The sequence below is a fragment of the Salvia hispanica genome, chromosome 1 (assembly GCF_029641045.1).
Source record: "Salvia hispanica isolate PSC_SH4W2 chromosome 1, Shi_PSC_v1, whole genome shotgun sequence".
In the NCBI taxonomy this organism is placed as follows: domain Eukaryota; kingdom Viridiplantae; phylum Streptophyta; class Magnoliopsida; order Lamiales; family Lamiaceae; genus Salvia; species Salvia hispanica.
The window spans coordinates 31,454,350-31,476,459 of NC_142692.1; the positions used below are offsets into that span (position 1 = coordinate 31,454,350).

At 35.1% G+C, this 22,110-nt stretch overlaps 4 protein-coding genes across 10 annotated transcripts; 3 read left to right on the forward strand and 1 right to left on the reverse strand.

The window, feature by feature from the left end:
- Nucleotides 1-6,403: 6,403 nt before the first annotated feature.
- LOC125218061 (monothiol glutaredoxin-S12, chloroplastic-like) lies at nucleotides 6,404-9,553 on the forward strand. Its single transcript, XM_048119659.2, has 5 exons — nucleotides 6,404-6,736; nucleotides 6,861-6,934; nucleotides 8,386-8,460; nucleotides 8,885-8,911; nucleotides 9,237-9,553. The coding sequence occupies exons 1-5, from the start codon at nucleotides 6,462-6,464 to the stop codon at nucleotides 9,302-9,304; spliced, it is 519 nt and encodes a 172-aa protein (XP_047975616.2). The 5' UTR covers nucleotides 6,404-6,461; the 3' UTR covers nucleotides 9,305-9,553.
- Nucleotides 9,554-12,127: 2,574 nt separating this feature from the next.
- LOC125222506 (LOW PSII ACCUMULATION-like protein) lies at nucleotides 12,128-14,372 on the forward strand. Its single transcript, XM_048125159.1, has 4 exons — nucleotides 12,128-12,407; nucleotides 13,009-13,581; nucleotides 13,751-13,801; nucleotides 14,026-14,372. The coding sequence occupies exons 1-4, from the start codon at nucleotides 12,238-12,240 to the stop codon at nucleotides 14,162-14,164; spliced, it is 933 nt and encodes a 310-aa protein (XP_047981116.1). The 5' UTR covers nucleotides 12,128-12,237; the 3' UTR covers nucleotides 14,165-14,372.
- Nucleotides 14,373-14,480: 108 nt separating this feature from the next.
- Nucleotides 14,481-15,626, reverse strand: PSAE-1 (Photosystem I reaction centre subunit IV / PsaE protein). The gene is made up of 3 exons (XM_048125160.2): nucleotides 15,355-15,626; nucleotides 14,981-15,046; nucleotides 14,481-14,692 (listed from the first exon to the last, which is right to left on the reverse strand). Exons 1-3 carry the CDS (start codon nucleotides 15,583-15,585, stop codon nucleotides 14,588-14,590), a joined length of 402 nt encoding a protein of 133 aa, XP_047981117.1. The 5' UTR covers nucleotides 15,586-15,626; the 3' UTR covers nucleotides 14,481-14,587.
- A 1,167-nt stretch (nucleotides 15,627-16,793) lies between these two features.
- Nucleotides 16,794-22,005, forward strand: TRM20 (methyl-coenzyme M reductase II subunit gamma, putative (DUF3741)). Of its 7 annotated transcripts, none has more exons than XM_089062715.1 (6): nucleotides 16,794-17,141; nucleotides 17,457-17,607; nucleotides 18,436-18,497; nucleotides 18,891-20,326; nucleotides 20,836-20,983; nucleotides 21,279-22,005. In XM_089062715.1, the coding sequence occupies exons 4-6, from the start codon at nucleotides 18,938-18,940 to the stop codon at nucleotides 21,890-21,892; spliced, it is 2,151 nt and encodes a 716-aa protein (XP_088918841.1). In that variant the 5' UTR covers nucleotides 16,794-17,141; nucleotides 17,457-17,607; nucleotides 18,436-18,497; nucleotides 18,891-18,937; the 3' UTR covers nucleotides 21,893-22,005. The 7 variants fall into 7 exon arrangements, with proteins under 7 accessions (XP_088918841.1, XP_047975709.2, XP_088918842.1 ...); XM_048119752.2 differs by having other exon boundaries at nucleotides 17,457-17,576; XM_089062716.1 differs by having other exon boundaries at nucleotides 17,457-17,553.
- The last annotated feature ends 105 nt before the right edge of the window (nucleotides 22,006-22,110 follow it).

A 22,110-nucleotide genomic window follows, 5' to 3' on the forward strand; every position in this document is an offset into this window, starting at 1 on the left:
TTCAATCAATATCAAATTACATTAATATATATGAAAATAGAGTGAAAATATTAAATATGGATGATCACTTCAAATAAAAGTGCCACTTATTTGGAGAGATCGCATAAATTGAGGTTACACTAACAAATTGGCTGATACTAACATTTTGCCTAAAGCATTAAACATTATTTAATAAGAAAAGATTGAATGCAAAATAGTATTATTATTTTATTGGATGGCAAAACATTACGAAATATTTAATAAGAAAATATTTGAATGCAAATTATTAGTATTATTATTTGGTTAAATGATAACATTAAAAAATTAAATATATATACATACATGTAGTTGTTTATATACACACAATCTGGTATATGATCAAATACTAACTAATTTATAGTAATAACTAGTTGTAATAATTAGTAATATCAATTTAGTGTGTTAAAAATATTATCACAAAGACATAAATTTATCAATATTCTTGTTTTGATAAATTTATGTCTTTGTGTTGATATTTAAATTTTACATGTTGTATTGATATAATTATGTCTTTGTATTGATAATTTTAATACACTAAATTGAAAGTTATTCGTTATTACTATAAATTAGTTAGCACACAGTGTAACTTATAATTTTAAGAGTTATTTAATAATTAAATAATTAGATAGAAAATATTGATATTATTTTGTTAGATTAGCAATAAGAGATTATGTAAAAATGAAGTAGTCATTTTTTATAATTACAAATTAAATATTATTTAAGAATAAAATAATTGAATAGAAATGACTACGATTACTCCGTTTGATAATCACAATATTAATTTCAAGTACTACATATTCATGTAGTTGTTTTTGTAAATTGAAATTTTAACAATTATTTAATAATTAAAAGTGAATGACTATAATTATTTCGTTTGATAATAAACACTAAGAAATCAAGTATATATATAGTCGTTTTTATAACTTAAAATTTTTATTTAAAAAGTAATAACAAAATAATCAGATGTGAATGACTATGAATAAATTGTTTGATGATAACACTAAGAAATTTAGTATATATACATGTAGTTGTTTTTATAACATAAAATTTTAAGAATTATTTGATTATAAAATAATTGAATTAAAATTACTATTATTACTAATTTGGATAATAACACTAATAAATTAAGTATATATGCTTGTAGCCATTTTTTTTAATTTAGAAATTTCAAAATTATTTAATAATAAAATAGTTGGACGTGAATAACTACGATTTTTCGTGATGATAATACTAAGAAGTTAAGGAATCAAAATAAACATAAGAATTTAAAAACTAACAAATCAGATTACTTTCTCTTATAGATATTTGGCAATCAAACATGGCCTAAAAAATCAAGCATATGTCCATGTTATTTTTATAGCTTAGGATTTTAAGAATTACTCCCTCCGTTTACAAAAAATAGAGCACATTTATCATTTTTGGTCGTCCACAAAAAATAGAGCACATTCATTTATGGAAAGTTTTCAACAAATAATAATCATACACATCATTCCACTAACACTACTTCTCACTTACTTTTTCTCATTCTCTCTTACTTTTTTCATTTTTCTCTTACTTTACCAATTCTACATTAAAACTCGTATCATACACCAATTGCTCTATTTTTTATGGACGAATGGAGTATTTAATAATAAAATAGTCATTGACTATGATTATTTTGTTTGATGGTAACATTTAGTAATTAAGTATACATGCACATAGTCATTCTTTTAAGTATATATATAATGTAGTCATTTTTTATAATAAGAAATTTAAAAATCATGTAAGAATAATTAGATGCAAATGGCTATGAGTATTTCTTTTGATGATAGCACTAATTAAGAAATTAAGTATATATGCATGTCGTCATTTTTATAAGTTAGAATTTTAAGAATTACTTAGTAAAAAAAAATAATTGGATGCAAAAACTATTGTTATGTCTCTTGATAGTAACACTTATTAATTAAGAATATATTCATATAGTCATTTTTTAGGAGTATAATTTACAAATTTTTTAAATTATTTAATTATAAAATATTAAATGTGAATGACTATGATTATTTCATTTGATGATAACACTAATTTAGAAATTAAGTATATATGCATGTAGTCATTTTTATAAGTTTAGAATTTTAATTAAGAATTACTTAGTACTAAAAAATTAATTTGATGCGAAATATTATTGTTATTTCTTTTGATAGTAACACTTATTAATTAAGAATATATTCATATAGGAGATAATTTTAAAAATTTAAAAATTATATTAATTAAGAATATATTCATATAGGAGATAATTTAAAAATTTTAAAAATTATTTAATTGGAGTATAATTTCATTGGATGTGAATGACTATGATTATTTCGTTCGATGATAATACTAAGAATTAAGTATATGTATATGTAGCCATTTTAAAACTAGAAATTATAAAAAATATTTATTAATAAAATAATTATTTCATTTGATGGTAACACTAAAAGATTAAGTTAAAGGAGGAAATATCCTCATTATTGTTAATTGAGGAATAAATTATATAACTAATGTATATTATGTACGTAATTGATTGCAATTTGCAAAGAATATGCAGTAGTAAATTATTTCCTAAATGTGAAAACGCCGATTATGGAAAACTTAATTTTTCCTAAATGCTCATAGAAGGGTAATCACGTACTACATTATTATAATTAATTATGATTCATTTATTGTAAATGTAAAATTCCTAAAATGTCCAACTTTGTATAAATATTTTTTGTTAATTTATCACTACTCATAAATTATATAGTAGTGCATTAAAAAAAAGATAGTAGTAACAAATAACACGAGTTTTAATGTAAATTTAATAAAGTAAGAAATGTAAGAGAATGTAGGCAATGTATTGCTAGAGAAAAAATGAGACTCACTTCAGTTAATAGAGAAATTTATCAAAAAATGATGGAGATTAATTTTAGTAGACGACATAAAATGGAAAAATATTTTTCGTGGACATACCTAGTACTTAATTAATAAACAATGACACAAATAAGCATAGAAACACATGAAATGTAAATAGGGTCGTCCTGAACTCTTATCTGACACCTTCAATTACCAACTACATCACACCATCATATGTCTTTAACAATCTAGGAGAATATCACATACACGAGTTACTCAAGACCTTCAATGGTTGTTTCAATTAGATGGCTTGCTCAAACGAACCTCGTAAACTTAGTTAATACTAGTCCTTCTGTCTACAAAAAATAGTCTCATTTTGCTTTTTAGAGATATCCATAAAAAATAGTTCAATTTTTAAAAATAGAAAGTTTTTCTCTCATATTTACTCACTTTTTCTTTCTCTTCCATAACTACTTTTCTCCACATAAGTCTTACTTTATCTACTTTTTTTTTTCTATTTTCTCTTACTTTATCAATTTCACATTAAAACTCGTGCCGTCCATAATTGGATTATTTTTTGTGTGGTCTACTAAGTTTCTTAATTTTCAGTAAGGCAAATCGAAGTCGTGGCTTCTCTTATGCCAAAAGTAATCTCGAACCAAACATATTATATAAATTCAAAACATATTATACTATATAAAATTCTAGCTCTTAGACATTTATTGTCTATGAAACATCAAAACTTGGATATGAATGCGACCGAATGCAAACAAAATATATCCACTGATCTCAACTTAGTGCACCCACAGATTCCATATAATTTATTCCACAAGCCCTTAGGAAAACAAGTCACATGTTTCTCCATACCATGACCCAAAATCTTCTGATTTGATGGCCCATTGTATAAAACTAATAAATAACCTATCTAATGTATATAAAAAATTTCATTTCAATTCCCACACCACACTCGTAACTTATAAGTCTGGGCTATATAAATGCATATATCATCGAATCATTCCAAAATGTAGGATTTCCTAAAATTGACCAATAAGCCATTGACTCATCCATTAGCTTTCTCGAACAAATAAGAACATTGAAACAACGTCATTCAATTTCAAAACATAGCAAAAACAATATCATAAAGCATGCATTCTTTAGTGTGTCCGTCCCTATAAATTTTGTTTTCTAGATCCGCTAGGACAGGAAGAAGTATGCTTCTCAACTATACTAGACTACCCTATTGTATAGTGTGTGTTTTTTCTTCTTGTGAATTATTCCTCAATCACTACAGTAATGTCTGCTTCTCCATTGATACATCCCTAGCAATCACCACATGGTCTTCAATTTCACTTACTATTGTTCTCATGTAATTTGTATACACTCACACATACATTGTCCCTTCCATGTCTTGCATGTTCCGCAATTTAATTTGTCATCTTTTGCAACTTGCAACTTATCACTAGCCATTCCCAACAATAAATGATACTCCTACTTTAATTTACTTTTTTAGTCCTTATGTTACGCTCCTTCCATCATCCAAAAAGAAACATCAATGTATCTTAGCGTTTTTAATTAAAAAATGATCGAAATAGTGCTAGTATAGTAAAATATAGTACTTATAAGGGAAGAATGGAAGCTAAATGAAAATTTCTAATTTTCGGGTGAATGAACTAAAATAACAAAAGTGTTTGTTTTTGTGGCGAATTAAATAAAAAATATACTATAAAAGTGTACTATGTTAACAACTAATTGTGTCCTTCTTTTTCTCTTTTCGCAACCGTCCATTAGCGATTCAGGTGGAGTCTTGGGCTTGACCGATCTCATCCCCGGCCGGCCCATGAAGACCAAAAGCCTCAATTAAATTTGACATTGGGAATTGCCATTAGCTCCATAGTGTAACAATTTCATCCCAACCCTTAGTGTCAGTCTGTCAGAGTTTACTTCCATTCTTCATACCACCAATTACAGAGACAACCACCACACCGCCCTTCCTTATACATTATGTCCAATCCAACGAGTTTCGACCCACCATTGCGTACGTCAACCCTTGTACAAAGAGCCTTCATGTTGTTGACAAGAGTGTCCCAACTCTAGTAAGACACAACATCAAGCTCACAAGATTTAGGTTTCCTTGAAAGAAAGCAAGAAGTAGACAGAGTCGAGCCAATGAGCTGGAGATGCCGTTGCCTCATCATAATGTCCTTTTCATAGATGGATTGAGCTCAACTTCTAAACCAATCACATAACACTATATCATTGCATTATTGGAGAATTCTCCAAGAATATAAGGCAGTTTTGATGAGATCAAGGTATCATATTTGGATGCATGAATTGACTTGAGAGAGATGAAACTGACTATTCATTATGATCTCAACCCCAGATGGGAAGCACCATCAATGGCAATTTTCAATATATTTCTGACAAGGTAAATAATCTGTCTATATTCTGTCTGAATATTTTTTATTAGCACAACTACTGCATATTAATGTTGTCTCACTTTGAATAACTTTAAGATGTTGCAAAATGGGCAAAAAGTTTCACCGAGAACTAAATCCAGTATATTTAAGGTTTATAAAAATATTATGCAATTATATAGACAAAGGGTATTTTTTTAAAAAAAATTCTACAAGTTGCTTCATGACTACTAGTGATTTCATAGCTCCAAGCAACCAAAATTCAGTATCTTAAGTAATCTGTAAGAATCTTACATTACTTTTGCATTTTAGTTGACATTAATATTGGTGGCTAAATGAAAATGTTATGAAATTAAGCTGGACTATGAGTACTTCAGCCCAACAAATATTATGCAGTTGATGGACTCGTCAAAGTTAAGAGAGCTAATAGAATTGTTTTTTTTTTTTGGCAATAAAATTAGAATATGGTATTTAATGAAAGTTAAATTTCGCAAGAAAAGAAAAAAATATATCAATTATTTTCAGCTATTTCGATAAAAATTACTACTACAAATCATTTAGCAATGGTGGAAGAAGAGGGAGGTGGCAGCGGATGAGGAGATTGTGTGTACCAGATTTTTGGCTATTAGATATCGGATAAAGTTTATGAATTATGGGGTGTTCGGTTTGCAAGATTGAATCCGAGATCAAATTTGTAGTGTGTTTGATTCATGAGATTCAATTCCATAACTCAATCCTAGATGGATAATCATGAGATAATTAGTCATAGCTAACTCTCTATGACTAAAATATTTTCATAACTCAATCCTAGATTATATTTTAATATTATTTTATCCTAGGAAACCGAACACCTGACATGAAATATAACTTAATTAGTAATTTTTTATATTAATTCGAGTTTGACATTTAGGGGAACTGTAACTAAAAATTCCAACTACAAATTCGTTGCATATATGCAAATATCCTCTAGGTGATTGTTAAGCAAATAAATTAAGAAAAGTATTGCTAAATCAATAGTATTGTAATTTAGCAATAAAGTTTAAATATTTCTATAATGTTTTATAATATTTTCCCAAAAAATGAAAATAATAAAGAGCTAATTTAATAAAGAAGTAAATTTGCAGAGGGATAAAGTGTTCCAAATCGAACTTTGGCAAACGCTTTCTGCAGAAAACCTTGGCGATGGCATCAATGGCGGCGACGTGTCGTTTTACTGTTAAAGGCTTCGAGTCCAGGTCACTGTGCTCTCGTTCACCCTCTCCCCCCCACTTTCATTCTCTTCCTACTAATCGTCGGAGCAGCGCCGCCGTCTCTTCTCGAAAGCCTGAAAATGTCGGGCTCCTCCGCATTCGAGCCATGAGCTCCGACTCATCGGGTTCCGGGCCCCAATTGGAAGTCACTGTGAAGAACACCATTGCTCAGAACCCTGTCGTGGTTTACTCCAAAACTTGGTGCTCGTAAGTGCATCACTGAATTTGCTTTTCTGTTTTCTATGTAATTGCTTCGCTGCTTTAATTTCTTCATCATTTCGGATTTAAATTGTTTTGTTTTATACTTTTTGGGGGATTTTCCCGGTGTTAGGTACTCTTCGGAGGTGAAATCGTTGTTCAAGAGACTTGGCACGGAGCCGTTTGTTATTGAATTGGACAGATTAGGTATGATTATGAGCTATACCTTTTTCTTTCCATGGCGGAATTGATGTGATATTCTGTGTTATGGGTGGGGCTTTTATGCTCGTTTGCAAATTGATACGGATTTATTAGACATCCCTAAACCTAATGTGATGATAGTGAGTTAGAATTTGGTAATACTTCCTGTGTTTGTTCGAATGTAGGCATATTTCAGTAGGATCAATCTGGACAAGTCTTTGTTGATAAAACACATTTGAAGAATAAGATGGTCAAACAAGTTCAAAACTTATCAACCTATTAGATTAAATGAGAGATTGACTTGGATTATTTTTATCCATCCATCTTATCGTTCAAGGTAAACTCTATTGTGCTACGAACATTTGCTTTGTATTCATACAATACTCTTACTATAACGTTATGAGAATACTTCTTTGGGCGTAGTGTTTTTGTTTTTAGCTAAAGCTTTGGGTAGGTGTTTGCCTGAAAGAAGGATGAGTAGTTATGCTAAGCTAGCTCCAACTAAATGCTAGCTAAAAGGTGGAGGATTAGCTCACACTTGAGCACCCACTCATAATTGCTTATGGTTTTGATGTGGGATCGTAACATACATCCCCACAAAGAAGGTGGAGGACTGGCTCACACTTAAGCACCCACCCATTATTGGTTATGAGTTTGATGTGGCATCATAATATCCATCCCCATAAAGCCCTGAAATCAACAGACGTCTCGTTCTGTTGGGTGCCGTCGATCGACCTAGACAGGTCACCTTGCATCCCTCTTCTATTATAGAAGTTATATACATGCCGAGATCAAGCAGGTCTGGTTAGGCACTTAAGAAGTTAAGAATGACAGCTTAGGTCACCTCCGAGCCCCTGGTCTTGTGCAGTCCTCTCCCCATGTAAACCTCTTCCATACATTACACATTGAGATCCATCAGGTCGGGGCAAATTTTAGGCACGCAAGACTGGAAGCCATAAGCCTACTTAAAAACTAGCTCAAGGCTGGAGGATTGACTCCCACTTAAGTATCCGCATATAATTGCTTATGAGTTTGAGCTCAAAGGCAGAGGACTGACTCCCACTTTAAGTACCCACCTATACTTGCTTATGGTTCGACGTGGGATGTGGCTTCATAGTTTATGGATTAGACAAAAAATTTGACCTTGCATAAAAAGTTTGAAGAATGAGAATTGAAATTGAATTCATATAAAAATAAATATGGCAACAAACAGACCTAGAGGCTGAAAGCATGCTTTTAAGCACTCAAGTCGAGTTTGCTTATTTCTTTTGTTCAAAAAGTGTCCACTTTAAAGGATCAGTGATCAACTCCTGCTGTACACATCCAAACTTTATGATTGAACATGATAAATTTATTTAAAATATCAATGTCATGGAAAGATGTGCAAACTTGTTTTTTTCCTAAAGTGTATTGTCTGTGTCGTGAACTCGTCCCCTTTTCACTCGTCCCCTTTTCAGGTGCTGAAGGATCACAACTGCAGAAGACTCTAGAAAAACTTACTGGACAACATACAGTTCCCAATGTCTTCATTGGTAAGGAGCATTAGAGGTTGCAGTTTAACGATTAAATATTCTGTTAGAACTGTTCTCATTAGAAAACCATCAGCAAGGCATGGCTTGAGCAACGTCGCATTGCATTCACTGAAAATTAATTTAATTTTGTTATGCATCAACCAAGAGATCTGTCTCTCTATCCTCTCTCGCTTCCTTACGAGTTCCATGCGGAAAGCAATATTTCCTGAATTCATTCTTTTCTCTACACTGTTTTCAACTAAGTTAATGCCAAAGTTTGTGATAGCACAAACTTTTAACCACTACATCGGTGTAAAAGAAAATGAAAACTCATCACAGTAGTATTTTCCACTCATGGTAGATTCTGTTTACATTTTAATTTTCCTTTCCTACTACTATTATTACTAAGCATTTATATCTAAAATTAATTGATCTTTCATGGCAGGGGGCAAGCATATTGGCGGTTGTTCAGGTATTTCTTTGCTTCTCATTATAGCTGCTTCTCATGATGCAAATTTCAGAAGCATATCTATATTTTTTGCTAAAACAAAAATGTCTAAAATTTTCAACGTGTCAAAATAGTTACCTCGAAGTGCTCTTTTACTTGTTTGTTTCACTAATTTTTTTCTGATATATTCCTGCTAGAGACGATGTTCAACATATTGTTCGAAAAGTTTAGATCCCGGTCATTAGATGGAACTGGGAATTTTGTGATCTAAGATTTTTCCATGATTTAGTTGTATATTTGAAGCATTCATACATGAATCATTAGTGGCTTTTGGTTGTTGACGTTGCAGATACTATCAAGTTGTATCAGGAAGGGGAGCTGGAGACTTTGCTATTCGAAGCTGGTGCAAAAAAGTAAAGGTTTGTGATCTACCACCACCCAATAATACGTCATGGCTTCTCCCTGTATCTTGTTCATCTAGAGAGAGAGAGAGAGATGATTTTCATGTCTGGTCTATTTAGTACAGTTTTTTTCTTAACTTTGGTGAGAATGTGCTCAACTCATGTTTCTATTGTTTCAAGTTCTCGATCTCGAACTTTGACAAGAGTTGTAATTATAGTCCTCGAATGAGAACCCGTCTGAATAACCATGCTGGATTTTCGATTAGCTTTTTGCATTGACACCGTAATTTATGATCCGATTTAAGTTTAAACATTCGATAGCCAACGTGAAGTTATATGTAGTCGACGCATGCTCAGAGTTTAGATGTATGGGGCTCAAAAGTTGCGTCTATATTTTGAACAGCCGTGTCTACTTCATATTTCTAGATTTGGAGCATTCATTTATATAATTTCACGTTGGCAACCAACTGTAAAATCAAGTGACATATTAAAAAATTTCCCACTGATAATTCAGATCAGTTTCGATTTGGGCAGGCTTTGGATTTCTGGAAATTCTGTAAATAGTCAAACTGTACGTATTTTCTAACCAACTTTATAATCAAATTTTGAACCATATTTACAACGAATTAGCCCTTCAAAAACAAATCATATACAAATACTCCATAAATAAATTTCCAACTTCAGAATGTATAGATATTGTTAATCCTTAAAATGATTTCATCATAACCAATTGGGTTAATAATTGAACGGTCAATGATTGGAGCATCTTCAATGGCTTTAGGTCAGCTACAGGCTAGCTACTCTCTCTCCCTGCTACGTCATCAGTACTAAAATTTCACCTGTCACATTATCATTTTAAGCAAATAGCTGCAATAAAAATAATTCAAAAATAACTAAATTTACGGAATTAAATTTACGATAAATTACTGAATTAAAATTACGAGACATATTAATTCCATTTTAAAAAAAAGTACATTCATTAAAAAAAAATTACATAATAAAGAAAAAAAACTATCGCCGTGCAGTCTTCCTTGCCCACAACTCTTCAATTATATACTTTTGGAATTGAATATGAGCATTCACTTGGCGCATGTCGGCATGTGCCTGGAGGCGGCCGGCTTCATCGTGAGGTACCCCACGTCATACGTTAGGGGTGGCCATTCCGTGGCTTGGACCGGCTTCATCGTCATTGGCCCAATTAGTCAGTTGTATGCCTTCGTTTTCGACGATCATGTTGTGCAAGATAATGCAAGCGTACATTATATCAACAATGCAGCCGACATCCCACAAACGCGTTGGACCCTTGATTGCTGCCCATCGAGACTGGAGCACACCAAACGCGCGCTCCACGTCCTTGCGCGCCGACTCCTGCCGTTCCACAAAGTAGGCCTTCCTGTCATCATTTGTGTGTCTGGTCGTCTTCACAAAGACGGGTCACTTATGGTATATCCCATCCGCCAAGTAGTAGCACATATCATGTCGGTTGCCGTTGGCCACAAATGAGACGGTCGGACCGATGCCCTGACACTGCTCGTTGAAGAGGGGCGATGAGTTGAGGACGTTGAGGTCGTTGTTCGACCCGACTACCTCAAAATATGCATGCCAGATCCACAGCCGGTAATCAGCTACGGCCTCGAGGATCATCGTGGGATTCTTTCCCTTGTAGCCGGTCGTGTAGGCCCCCTTCCAGACAGTCGGACAGTTCTTCCACTCCCAATGCATACAATCTATGCCTAACATCCCGGGGAACCCATACTGCTCCCCGTGCATCTGAATCAGATCCTGACAATCTTGGGGGGTAGGGCTTCGAAGGTACTGATCACGGAAAATTGCAATCACGCCCTGACAAAAATACATCAGACATTCCAGGGCTGTCGACTCACCGATGTGGAGGTACTCATCCCAAATGTCTGCCGTGCCTCCGTAGGCCAACTGCCTGATTGCCGCCGTGCACTTTTGAATAGGGGTGTGGCCGGGTCTGCCAGCCGCATCGTGCCTGAAGCGGAAATACAGATATCGACGCTCCAAAGCGTCTAAAACGCCGCCTAAACATGTTTGCGGGAAACCGCGGGTCCGGAGCGAAGTAGTCGTCATATAGCCGCTAATGTGCAGCTACGTGATCCCGATCAATCACTGCTCGACGGTGGACAACAGGTGGAGGGCGAGGTACCGCCTGCTGTTCGACCCTTCGCATGTACCGCTCTATCTCGCAGTTCATGTAGGCCTCCATAGCCTCGTTCATCCACCGTTCGTACTCCTCAGCATCCCCACCACTACCACCACTGCTACCACCCACGTTACTCATCGATGTTGCTCTTGTATAGAAATTTAGAGAGAGAGAAAACTCGTTAAAACAAGTGGTGCAAATGAAACTAAAATCGCGTTTATATAGTTTTTCAAAAAATTTCAAAAAAAATAAAATAAAAAATAGCGCTGGCCGATCGGCACGCCACAATGGCGGCGAGCGCTCGCCTATTCTCTCGCCGAAATTGCGCTGGTCGATTCCAATGGTTCGACTAGCCGGTGGGCTAGCCGCTATTGGAGATGCTCTTACATCAATTTTATCTCAATCTTTTTAAATGATCAATTCGTATATCATTTTTCAAAACTTATTTTCGTCGGTTTTCATACGAACAATTGATCCGTGAGATGATGACTTTTAATCACGAACATATAAGTTGAATAGATGAATATTAAACAAAATACAAATTAGAAAAATCAGAATGAAAAATTGCAATAAATTAGAATACTCCATAATCGATATAATTGCAAAAAAGTGGACTAAATATCGACAATTTTTATAAAAAATGAATAAAAAGTGATTAAATGAGTAGAAGCAAAAAGATTGTCGTGGCTGTATAGAAACAACGAGCACTCTGAATCAACAGCCTCAGAATGTATAGTGGCAGTGACAGTTAGCCAACTGTCAGTCTGCGCCAAGTGCTTGCCATGGCCGCGCTGCCGCGGCTCCCTACCCTCCTTATTGATTGCCCGCCATCTTTCCTTCACCTTCGCAGTTTCGCCGTCACGAAAATCGGCTACTCAATACGACGCCGGAAAGGTCGATCCTCCGCCGTCACGTGCTCCGCCTCCGGAGGGCCTTCTTCGTCTGAGATCAGGTATCTGTATCATGCCAATCCATCAAAACTAATTTTTCATCATGTACGCTACTCTTAATAATCAATCACATTATTGTGTTGGTGACAAATCGCGGATAGCTAAATGTGTTAATAAGAATAAACACGGTGGCGAGGTTTTAATTTTTGTGAATTGAATTATGGTGCAGTTTCATCAACATACTGAGTATCGCTTAGGGTTTATTCGCTTCACTTAATTAGTAGAGATTTTGTGCCCAAAATTGTTTTATGTTAATGGATGCTCTTAAATTCAATGCTGATTAGGGTTTATATTTCTAATTAGCTGAAGCTTTTGGTGTTCAATTTCCATCTACTCTTGTGCATAACTGTATTTGAAGCCAATCTTCCATTTGATTATGTCAGTATGAACTATGAATTTCTACTCTTATTATTCAAGGAAATGAAACTATGACTTTTATAATTTGCTCTCACTTACTTCTGAATAGATGCATTGATATGATGTTTCACCTTATGCCACAAACTCGCATTATTACATTTCTTCGTTTCAGAATGTGAGATGTTCATGTCGATTTCTATTGCTTCAGATAACAAGTGATCAATAACCATTTTATTTGTTGTCCAGTTCCACGGCCAAAATACGAAGTGAAGTTCTGTCTCCATTTCGCACAGTTCGAATGTTCTTTTATGTTGCTTTTATAGCTAGTGGTTCCCTTGGAGGATTCATAGCCCTCAGCCAGCTAGTTGGCGCCCTTGCGAATCCATCAAGAGCTGCTGATGTCACCGACATCCTCAAGGATCTAGCCATAGATATAGGAGCAGTCTCTGCTTTTGCATTTCTTTATTATAGGGAGAACAATGCTAAGAACGCTCAGGTGGCTAGGCTTTCAAGAGAGGAGTTTCTCTCGAATCTCAAGCTTCGTGTGGACGAGAGGAGGATTGTTCCTCTCAGTGCTTTCAGGGGAATTGCCCGCCTTGTTATCCTAGCCGGTCCTGCAAGCTTCATCCAAGACTCGTTCAAACTCAGTGAACCTTTCTCCGACAGCCTCCTTGAAAGAGGGATTCTTGTTGTACCATTTGTAGTCGATGGAGGTTCGCCTAAATTTGAGTTTGAAGAGAAAGAAGAGACGAAGGATATTGATTCGAAAAGGAAAAGGCTGTGGCAGCTAGCGCCCGTTTACACTGCTGAATGGAGCGAGTAAGTTACCCCTAATTGTGTATACATTGAACTAGGAAGAAAAAAGCAAGTCTCTACAATTCCTTTTTGTGCTGATCCTCATTCCCTGCTGTTAGTTGTCATCTCATGCTAGTTGGAAAGTTGAAAAGAAAGGATAAAATTTTGATTTTTTCGTTTAAACTGGCAACAGGTGGTTGAATGAGCAAAAGAAACTGGCTAAGGTCTCTCCTGAATCTCCGGTGTAAGTCTCCTTAGAAGAATTTCTGAGTCCATTATTCTTGTTTGTGGCATCTCTGTGTTTGGGACTGAAGCTTTTGAAATCAAAGTAGGGGAAACACTAGGATTGAGTATTTGATGAATAAGATGATCGAAAAAGATCAAAAATAAACCAGACCATTCTATCATTCAAAGCAAACACTCCTATAAATATAGTATAGGGATCTGATTCTACTTGTTGATGTCAAGGTACTTGTCTCTCCGAATGGATGGCCGAGTTCGAGGCAGTGGTGTCGGCTATCCTCCATGGAATGCGTTTGTCGCGCAGTTACCACCGGTGAAGGGAATGTGGACAGGCCTCCTCGACGGCATGGATGGTAGAGTTTAATAAGCTATATAAACTGCCTTCATCTTACATATTGAACTGTTGTTTCTATATTTAATTTATGTGTATATTTTAGCAATACACAACTATTTCCGATGGAATAAGTTGGTCGGTCATTTAATCTTGTTGAAGTAATTTAGTTTGTAATGACGGAATTTGTCAAAGTTACCAATATTGGAATGTTTGGTGAATCGATGGCCGATTTAGGAAACCATGGCCGCTCCCGATATGCAAAAAACATTTTTTTTTTCCGATGAAGGCGTCAAAACGGTGTAGTTTCAGAATTTACAACACTACATAATGAAATGGATAGGGCAAATCAGCCAAAAATAAACACACATTGAGACTGGGAAATGTATGAAACAGAGGTTTGAGATAGAAATTAAATAGGATACAATTAAGGATGCTACAAATTAATCAAAGAGTTCATGCAACGGCTTCCACTTCATCCAAAGCGTAGTTGTTTGTAGATACATTTGCGTAGTTCACTTTGTTGAACCGCACCACCACTGGGTACCGAGTCTTTGGGTCCTGAATCGTTTTAGCATTTTAACAAGTCAATATATAAACAAACAGGTAAAGAGTCGATTTTGTCTTATCGTTTGAGTACTTAAACAAAACCGTCCCACCTTAAGGTAATTGCAAAAGATACCAACATATCAATTTTGGGTTAAAAATGTGTCAGACAAAGTTGCTCAACGTTGAGATATTATTGTAGATGCAAACTTTTTGTTGAGACATTTTCAACATAATATTTTTACGCAATTAAAATGGAATATATTTGTTAAATTGCTAGTGAAAACTTTAAGGTTGTCTTACCTGATCAACAGCAACAACTGAACCAACGCCCTTGTACCAGTATGATTCCTTCCTAAGGATTCTCACCTGCAAGAATGAATGAAACATTTTCTCAACTTAATTAACATAAAAATTACTTAGGTCCAAGATCAATAGTTCTGTTTTTGTATTTTGGTTTTTTACTAAGGAGATGGATGGCAATATATTGTAATTGTACTAATATAATATCAAATTATCAATATTTCTTTCTTTCTATCTTTTTCACTATCAAAGTGCATTAAAAATGATAGTACTAGGTATTATGAATGAAAAGTATTGATTGTAATGGAATGATAAAAGCGGGTACGTTAGCATAAAAATGAAAGCTCGATTTATGATGTGAGAGGAACAGTTACCTTAGAGCCTCTTGGGGGGCCAACCGGCGGCGGCTTGGCTACTTTAGGTGCTTCAGCAGGGGCTTCGGCTGGTTTATCGGCCTCTTCCGCTGCCCTTACAACGAGCCTAGAGCTTCTGGTATTCTTGAGAGAGAAGCAGACCATGTTGGGCTTGAGAGTGGTTGTGTTTGATGACACATTTTGTGCCAACACAAATCCACATGCAGCTGATGCTATGCTGCTGCTTGCCATTTTGCTCTTCAATTGGATTGGATACAAACAAATTAGATTTAATTAAGGAAAGTGAGGGGATTTAGAGATGCATTCCATTGAAGGGATATCCTCTTTTCTGGACTGGGATTATGGGGACTAAGCTTTAGCCATTCCGGCTCTGCCACGTGCCACCATATCCCCTTCTTTTGGATAATGTCATCTATGCCATTTTTTTTCTTTTTTTTTCCTTCTTTTCATTCCATCTCAAATTAATTATCCTTCTACCAAATTAAGTGAAATGTAAAGAATCTAAGTAGAATATTTAAGAGAAATCGCATTTTTATTAAATTTCTAAACTTAATAAATAAATGAAATAGTATGAGATATATTTATCAAATATAGGAGTATAATACTGGTAAAAATACAGATCAGAGTAAGACTTTATTTTGCAGATTTACAGGTGGAAAAAATATTCAAAATCTGAAAAATTGATTCCAATTAAAATTTGGGTTGTATATTTTGAATTTTTTGGTTCGGATGTTCGGATCAGATTTTTGAAAATTTGAAGTAATTCAAAATATATTTATTTGGAGCATTATATACAGTATTAAAAAAATTTAATTATAATCTTAACAATATAAAAACTTTGTGTTAAACAATTTTTATGATATTTGATAATGCGTAGTATTAGATTTTTGGATTTCGGCATTGGATTTTCAAAATTTTATTTTTAGTATTGGATTTTTCGATTTTTATATGTTTTTATGCAATTTGGAATTTTTTTGGACCGGGTATATTTTTCTACAGTATTTTGGATTTTCAAATTGAATTGGACAAAAATAATACGAAATCCAAATACTCAACCGACAAAGTGACTACGGGACACACTCGGATGACAGAGTTAATGCATTGTGTCCGTCCTTTAATTATAAGCATTATGAAGCACGAATAAATGATTTAACAAAAAGATGGTTTTGGTATTAATTAAAAATATATTTTGAGTGGAGATTATGAAAACTGAAAAGTCATATCATAGAAATAATAGTAATTGAATTAATGTATATAAAAGGTTATTGTACACTGTTGGTATCCATAATATATTATGTGGTGGAAACCATAAATAGAAATATACTCATTAATTTTTGTACCCACTAAAATTTATAAAGAACATTTTAAGGCATATGAAATAACGGTAATTCAAGGGTTAATAAAGGATTAATCCTTAAAAATTTTTAGAATTAGTAATTTTCATGAGTAATATATTTTTAATTAATTATTTATAATTAAGGTATACCAGTTGTTTGAGTCGTATAAAAAGAATGAATAACATTAACCGAATTCCGGCGAAATTCACGACGGAGTGTTGGATTCCGGCGAATGCTCCTCTTTCACCGTTGCCTCTTACTTCAGCTACTGAACCTAATCAAAACTACTCGTTTTCACTTGGAATATTTTGAAGAGACTGCATTGCTTCGATGCTCGCATTATTTGAATTTCCTGCTTCAAAATTCTCTCCTTGAGTGCTCCGACAATTTCGGCGGTGCTTTCTGCTGCAATTCTGCCTTGTTGTCTACTTGCGATCTCGCTATCTCAAGGTACAAACACCGTGTTGGAATAAGTTCTACCTTTAAACTTTCATTTTTCCTGCTGTCTTCTCAGGTTCAGCTTTTTTCTGTGATGATTTTTTAATGAGTGTTTGCCTTGATGTTCATTTTTTTTAAATTTGTTGTATTTTGCTAACTAAATTGAAGTTTAACCTTCCATTTTTGCTGTGTTGATGAACTTTAGCAACGCTAATATAGTAGGAATTCTGATTTGCAGTTTTAGGCATACATGTGACTACAAATGCCTATTGTTAGGGTTAAAAATCGAGTAAAGTGTGGTCCTGAGACTGTTTCTCTCTGTTTTAGATAAATTGCAGTCTCTATGGTTCTTCGATTGAATCAGTATATAATGGAGGAACATGGAGTTCAAAAGGGGATATTTGGTGATTGGTCACATCTTGATGTGAGACATCATGGAAATATGCCGTAAATTCCTATTTACAGAGCTGTGTGCGCTGTTAAGTATTGTCTTTGTTATTCTTTCTGCATTTGTTCCTTTCTGCACATTAATCTAGGGGAATTTGTTCTTTACTTGATTGACTCGTTGCCTTTAATTCTCATTTACCCCTTCATTCTATTGTACTAATTGCCCATCCTTTTTGTATCACTTTAGAGCTTCAACTTCTTTTGGTAAGGAAGTCCTCTCTCTCTCTCTTGCTTTTCTTGTTGTTAATATTCTTGGTTGTGGTTGTAGAGTTGGGAGGTTCCTTTTGCGAATGGTGGTTTGCTAAGTTTAAAAAGCACCTTTATGTATATGTTTTCAACAACTTTATGAATATCCATACTCCACCTTTTTGTTTTCTTTGTGGCTTTTGTGCTTTGTCATTCACTATTACAGACTTCTCTTTTCCTTTTTTTTTTGGGGTGTGTGTGTGTTTGAATTGCTACATTGTGTTAACGACTGGCCTTTTCAAGAAACATAGGAGTATCTGCAAAGAGACTGCTCAATGGTAAACCACATCAAGCTGGTGCTGAGTTTCCTATTTTTTTTATCGAAATATTCTGTCGAGACGATAGGATTCAGTAGGCAAGCTCGCTTGTATCATTGCCATTGGATTTGATTCCTTCACACATAAGCTAACAAATGGTGCATTGGGGCTAAATTTTTTCGTTTATATGAAATATGAAGTTCTGAATGAATGGCCTTGCATGATTCTTGGCAAGTGAAGATGTTCATCACGTAATAGTTCCACATAGTCCTGCAAATGTTTTTCCATTGTCGTTTGCTATTGGTACGTGGTCCATATTGTCATGGTTTATAGTGATATTGTAAATTTATTTACAGGTTTGCAACTATACAGGAGCAGGTCAGATGGATCAAAGATAAGTCTTGCTCATCCAACAGATGTAAGAGTGTTAATATCTTCAAACCATTACAACTTTCAACTCCCAGTTGCAAGATATCTTTGTTTAGAAAACTTGAAAACAATTCTGCTATTCTACATCTCACTTTACTAACATATGACATCTGCAATAGGAATTGTTTCCTGCATTCCTAAAACAATTATATGTTCTTTCTTGTGTTTGCTTCTAACAACTTTATTACACGTGATTTGACATCTACCATTGAACAATTCTACCAAAACCACCTCACTCAGTTTCAGTACTCTCAATAGTCTAAAAGCTCCATCAAACACCCTCGTAGTTCTATTGATTTGCAATATATATAAGTTTTTCATCTTGTGCTTTCCTGGTAGACCTTCATAATAATTATATGTTCTGATGTATTTCCTACTGCAGTGTTTCAGAGCATGAAAGTACTCAGTGCATAAGACCAGTCCATCCAAATGGAGTCAAGAAATGATCCACCTAATTTGGTTGCTAAATTAATGGGACTTGAAGCCCTCCCCAAACAGAAGCCCGGCTCAGTTGTTCCAAGAATCCATTCTGGAGGTTATCCTCGAAATAGTTCGGATGTCTCTATGAGTTACTGGAAACAACAGGATGAATTCTCTCACTACCTCAATCCAAATGAACACAAAGCTACTCGTGAAATTTGGCAGCAATCGCAGAGATCAAGTCACGTGGCAAGATCTAAGAAGACCACGGATGACAGAAAGATGGGTCTTGTTCGTCAGAATTTCATTGAAGCAAAACGCCTCTCTGTGAATGAAAGACATCGTCAATCTAAGAAATTCCAAGATGCACTAGAAGTTCTGAGTTCCAATAAAGACTTATTCCTTAAATGTCTGCAAGAACCGCATTCAGTGTCCTCTGAGAATCTTTACAGTCGGCAGTCTGCTTCCAGTCATCCAGAGACAAAACGGATCACTATTCTTAGACCTACAAAGAGGATAGAGAACAATGACTTTGTGGAGACTGGGATTAGAGATACAAAGAAAATAAAGAAAGGGGCCTCTCCTCAGCAGAATGGACTGGAGAAAGTTCAACCAGGAAGTTCCTCTCCTGAAGGTCTTAATTGTTACGAAAATCCCTCTCGACCGACAAAAATTGTAGTTTTAAAACCTACACGTAAGAAAGCATGTAATGATATGACTGTGGCTTCTCCACATTTAGAACAACCAATGATGCTGCAAAGGGAAGACTTCTTTAGGCATATTGAAGAGGGTGAGGGTCAAGAATCAAGAGATGTAGCAAAAGGAATCGCTCAACAAATGCATGCCAAATTTGGCCAGCATCACAAAAATGAAAACTTGATTTCGTCTGTATTATTGAATGACTACATAGGTGATGATAATCTCTGTCATTCAGAGGCCATGTCACCTGTATCTAAGCTTTCAGGGGATTATGTTGATATGCTTAGCCCTTACTCTACGTCTACTTCATCTCGGCCATCTTATTCTCCAGAATCATCAGTTAGCAGAGAAGCGAAGAAACGTCTTTCTGAAAGATGGGCCATGATGCCACCTAATGAGATTGGTCAAGAACAAAAACAATATCAGAGAAGCTCCAGCACTTTAGGTGAGATGCTCGCTTTAACTGAGACAAAACCATTGTATTCTCATGGCGAAGAAGGCAGTTCAAGCCAGGAATCTGGGGACTTCGAATTTCTCTTCGTTAATCAATGGAGAGGAGATGAAGCAATGGATAATCCACCAAGAAATCTGATGAGGTCAAAATCTGTTCCGGTATCTGGTTGGATTGGAACTAGGTTGAATATTGGCAGTTCAGTTTCAGGAGAGGAGAAATCAGAATCTTATAAGGAGGATGGAAAAGTAAGTTATGCTAAATCATCACTCATGTCCAAATTTCATGTACTTTGTTTACATCTTCTGCTTGATGCATATGTTTTTTTTGCGATGATAAGAGATGTAAGGATTGGTCATATGCCTAAGTTGATGCTTTCTTCATCGGTTACTTATCACAATAACAGTCATTTTCCACTGCCAGTTTTTCTTTCTATGCATGGTAATTGATTTACTGAATTCTATGTGCATTATCCAGAAAAAAAAAAGTTGGCCATACTGTCATAGTGCTATCTAACAGTTACAGATAAAGAAATATGCAGAATTACTCCATGCTTAGTTTGTGATAATAGTCTAATTTTGTGCATTGCTCTGGGTCTTACTTTAGCTACCGCTTGCCTTTGTGGGGGCATTTACAAACTTGTGATTGCAGATGTGAAACAGTCAACACTATTTCGTACCCACCAAATTTAATTGACCAAGTGATTTCTGTACTGGGAAACCTGGAGACCACATAACATAATTTGCCACTTTTTCAGAATGGATTGGTCACAGAGAAATTCAGGGCATCTCGAAGCCTAAGCAAAAATCTTGACCAGCCTAGCCCGATATCTGTCTTAGATCCATCATTTGAGGAGGAGTATATACAAAAGTCAGCTTCTTATTATGCTAAGCCTGAACAACAAGGTAACATTCATATCTCTCGAATTTCTTGAACTCTGCTTGGTTCTTTCCATCCTCCCATATTGCTTTTGTTGAGGTGAAAACACGCTTGCTTATTATATTTATATAGCTGTATACAAATCTGCTAGACATTTATAATGAAAAAAATATTTTCCAAAACATCTGACCTCAATCTTTGTATAAAAAATAATGCACACAGTTCCAGTCTTTACTTTACTTTCCTAGGTTATAATCTATGAAGCATGGATGGATATAAAACCAAATGCATTTTTACATTTTCTCATTCTGTACTTCTCAGTTTCTTTCCTTCTCACCAATTCAGGAGTGGAGTCCCCCCGCTTATCTATAGGATCACGTATGATTGACAAATCGCCACCTATCGGATCCATTGCACGAAGTCCTTGTTCGAATGACCCCTTTGTAAATGCAGGCTCTTCTCACCCCTCCAAGAAATTAACCACCAAAGAAACAGATGAAGAAGAACGAGAAGGCCTTTTATTTATCAAGGGATTATTAGCTGAGGCTGGTCGCCAATGTGAGGCCCGTTCTACCTCGTATGTGACAAGATGTCACTCACTTCAGAGCCCATTGGACCCATCTTTTAGAGGCCAGAGTATTAATTCTCAAGATGAAAAGAATCTGCCGGATGGCACGCTAAGGCAGAAGCGAGCAGTTCAACAACTCGTGCATGATTGTGTAAATGCAGCATTAGTAAATGCAGGATATGACTCACACCTGAGCCAAAGACTCCATACATCCACTATACCCAACTTGATCGGGGAGAAGGTACTAGGCAATGGTTGGATCAATCATTTCGGGTCGGAGATGGATGATTTATGCAGGAAAATTGAAGGGAGGCTGCTAGAAGAGCTCATGCAGGAAGTGGTGGTTGAATTAGCGTGTAGAATGTAACAAGTCTTCATTCATTTAGTTAACAGCTTGTATTCTGCTGTAGCTTTAAGACTGACCATTCTTGTACTATGCTTTGACTCCATATATTGATCGTAGCTGTTACAGGGCATGAATATTTATCGTTAAATTTTGCTTTTTTACTATATATTGATATATAAAATACATACAATTAGTAACAAGGGTTAAATGATACTAATATAAATATAGGTAGGGTTATT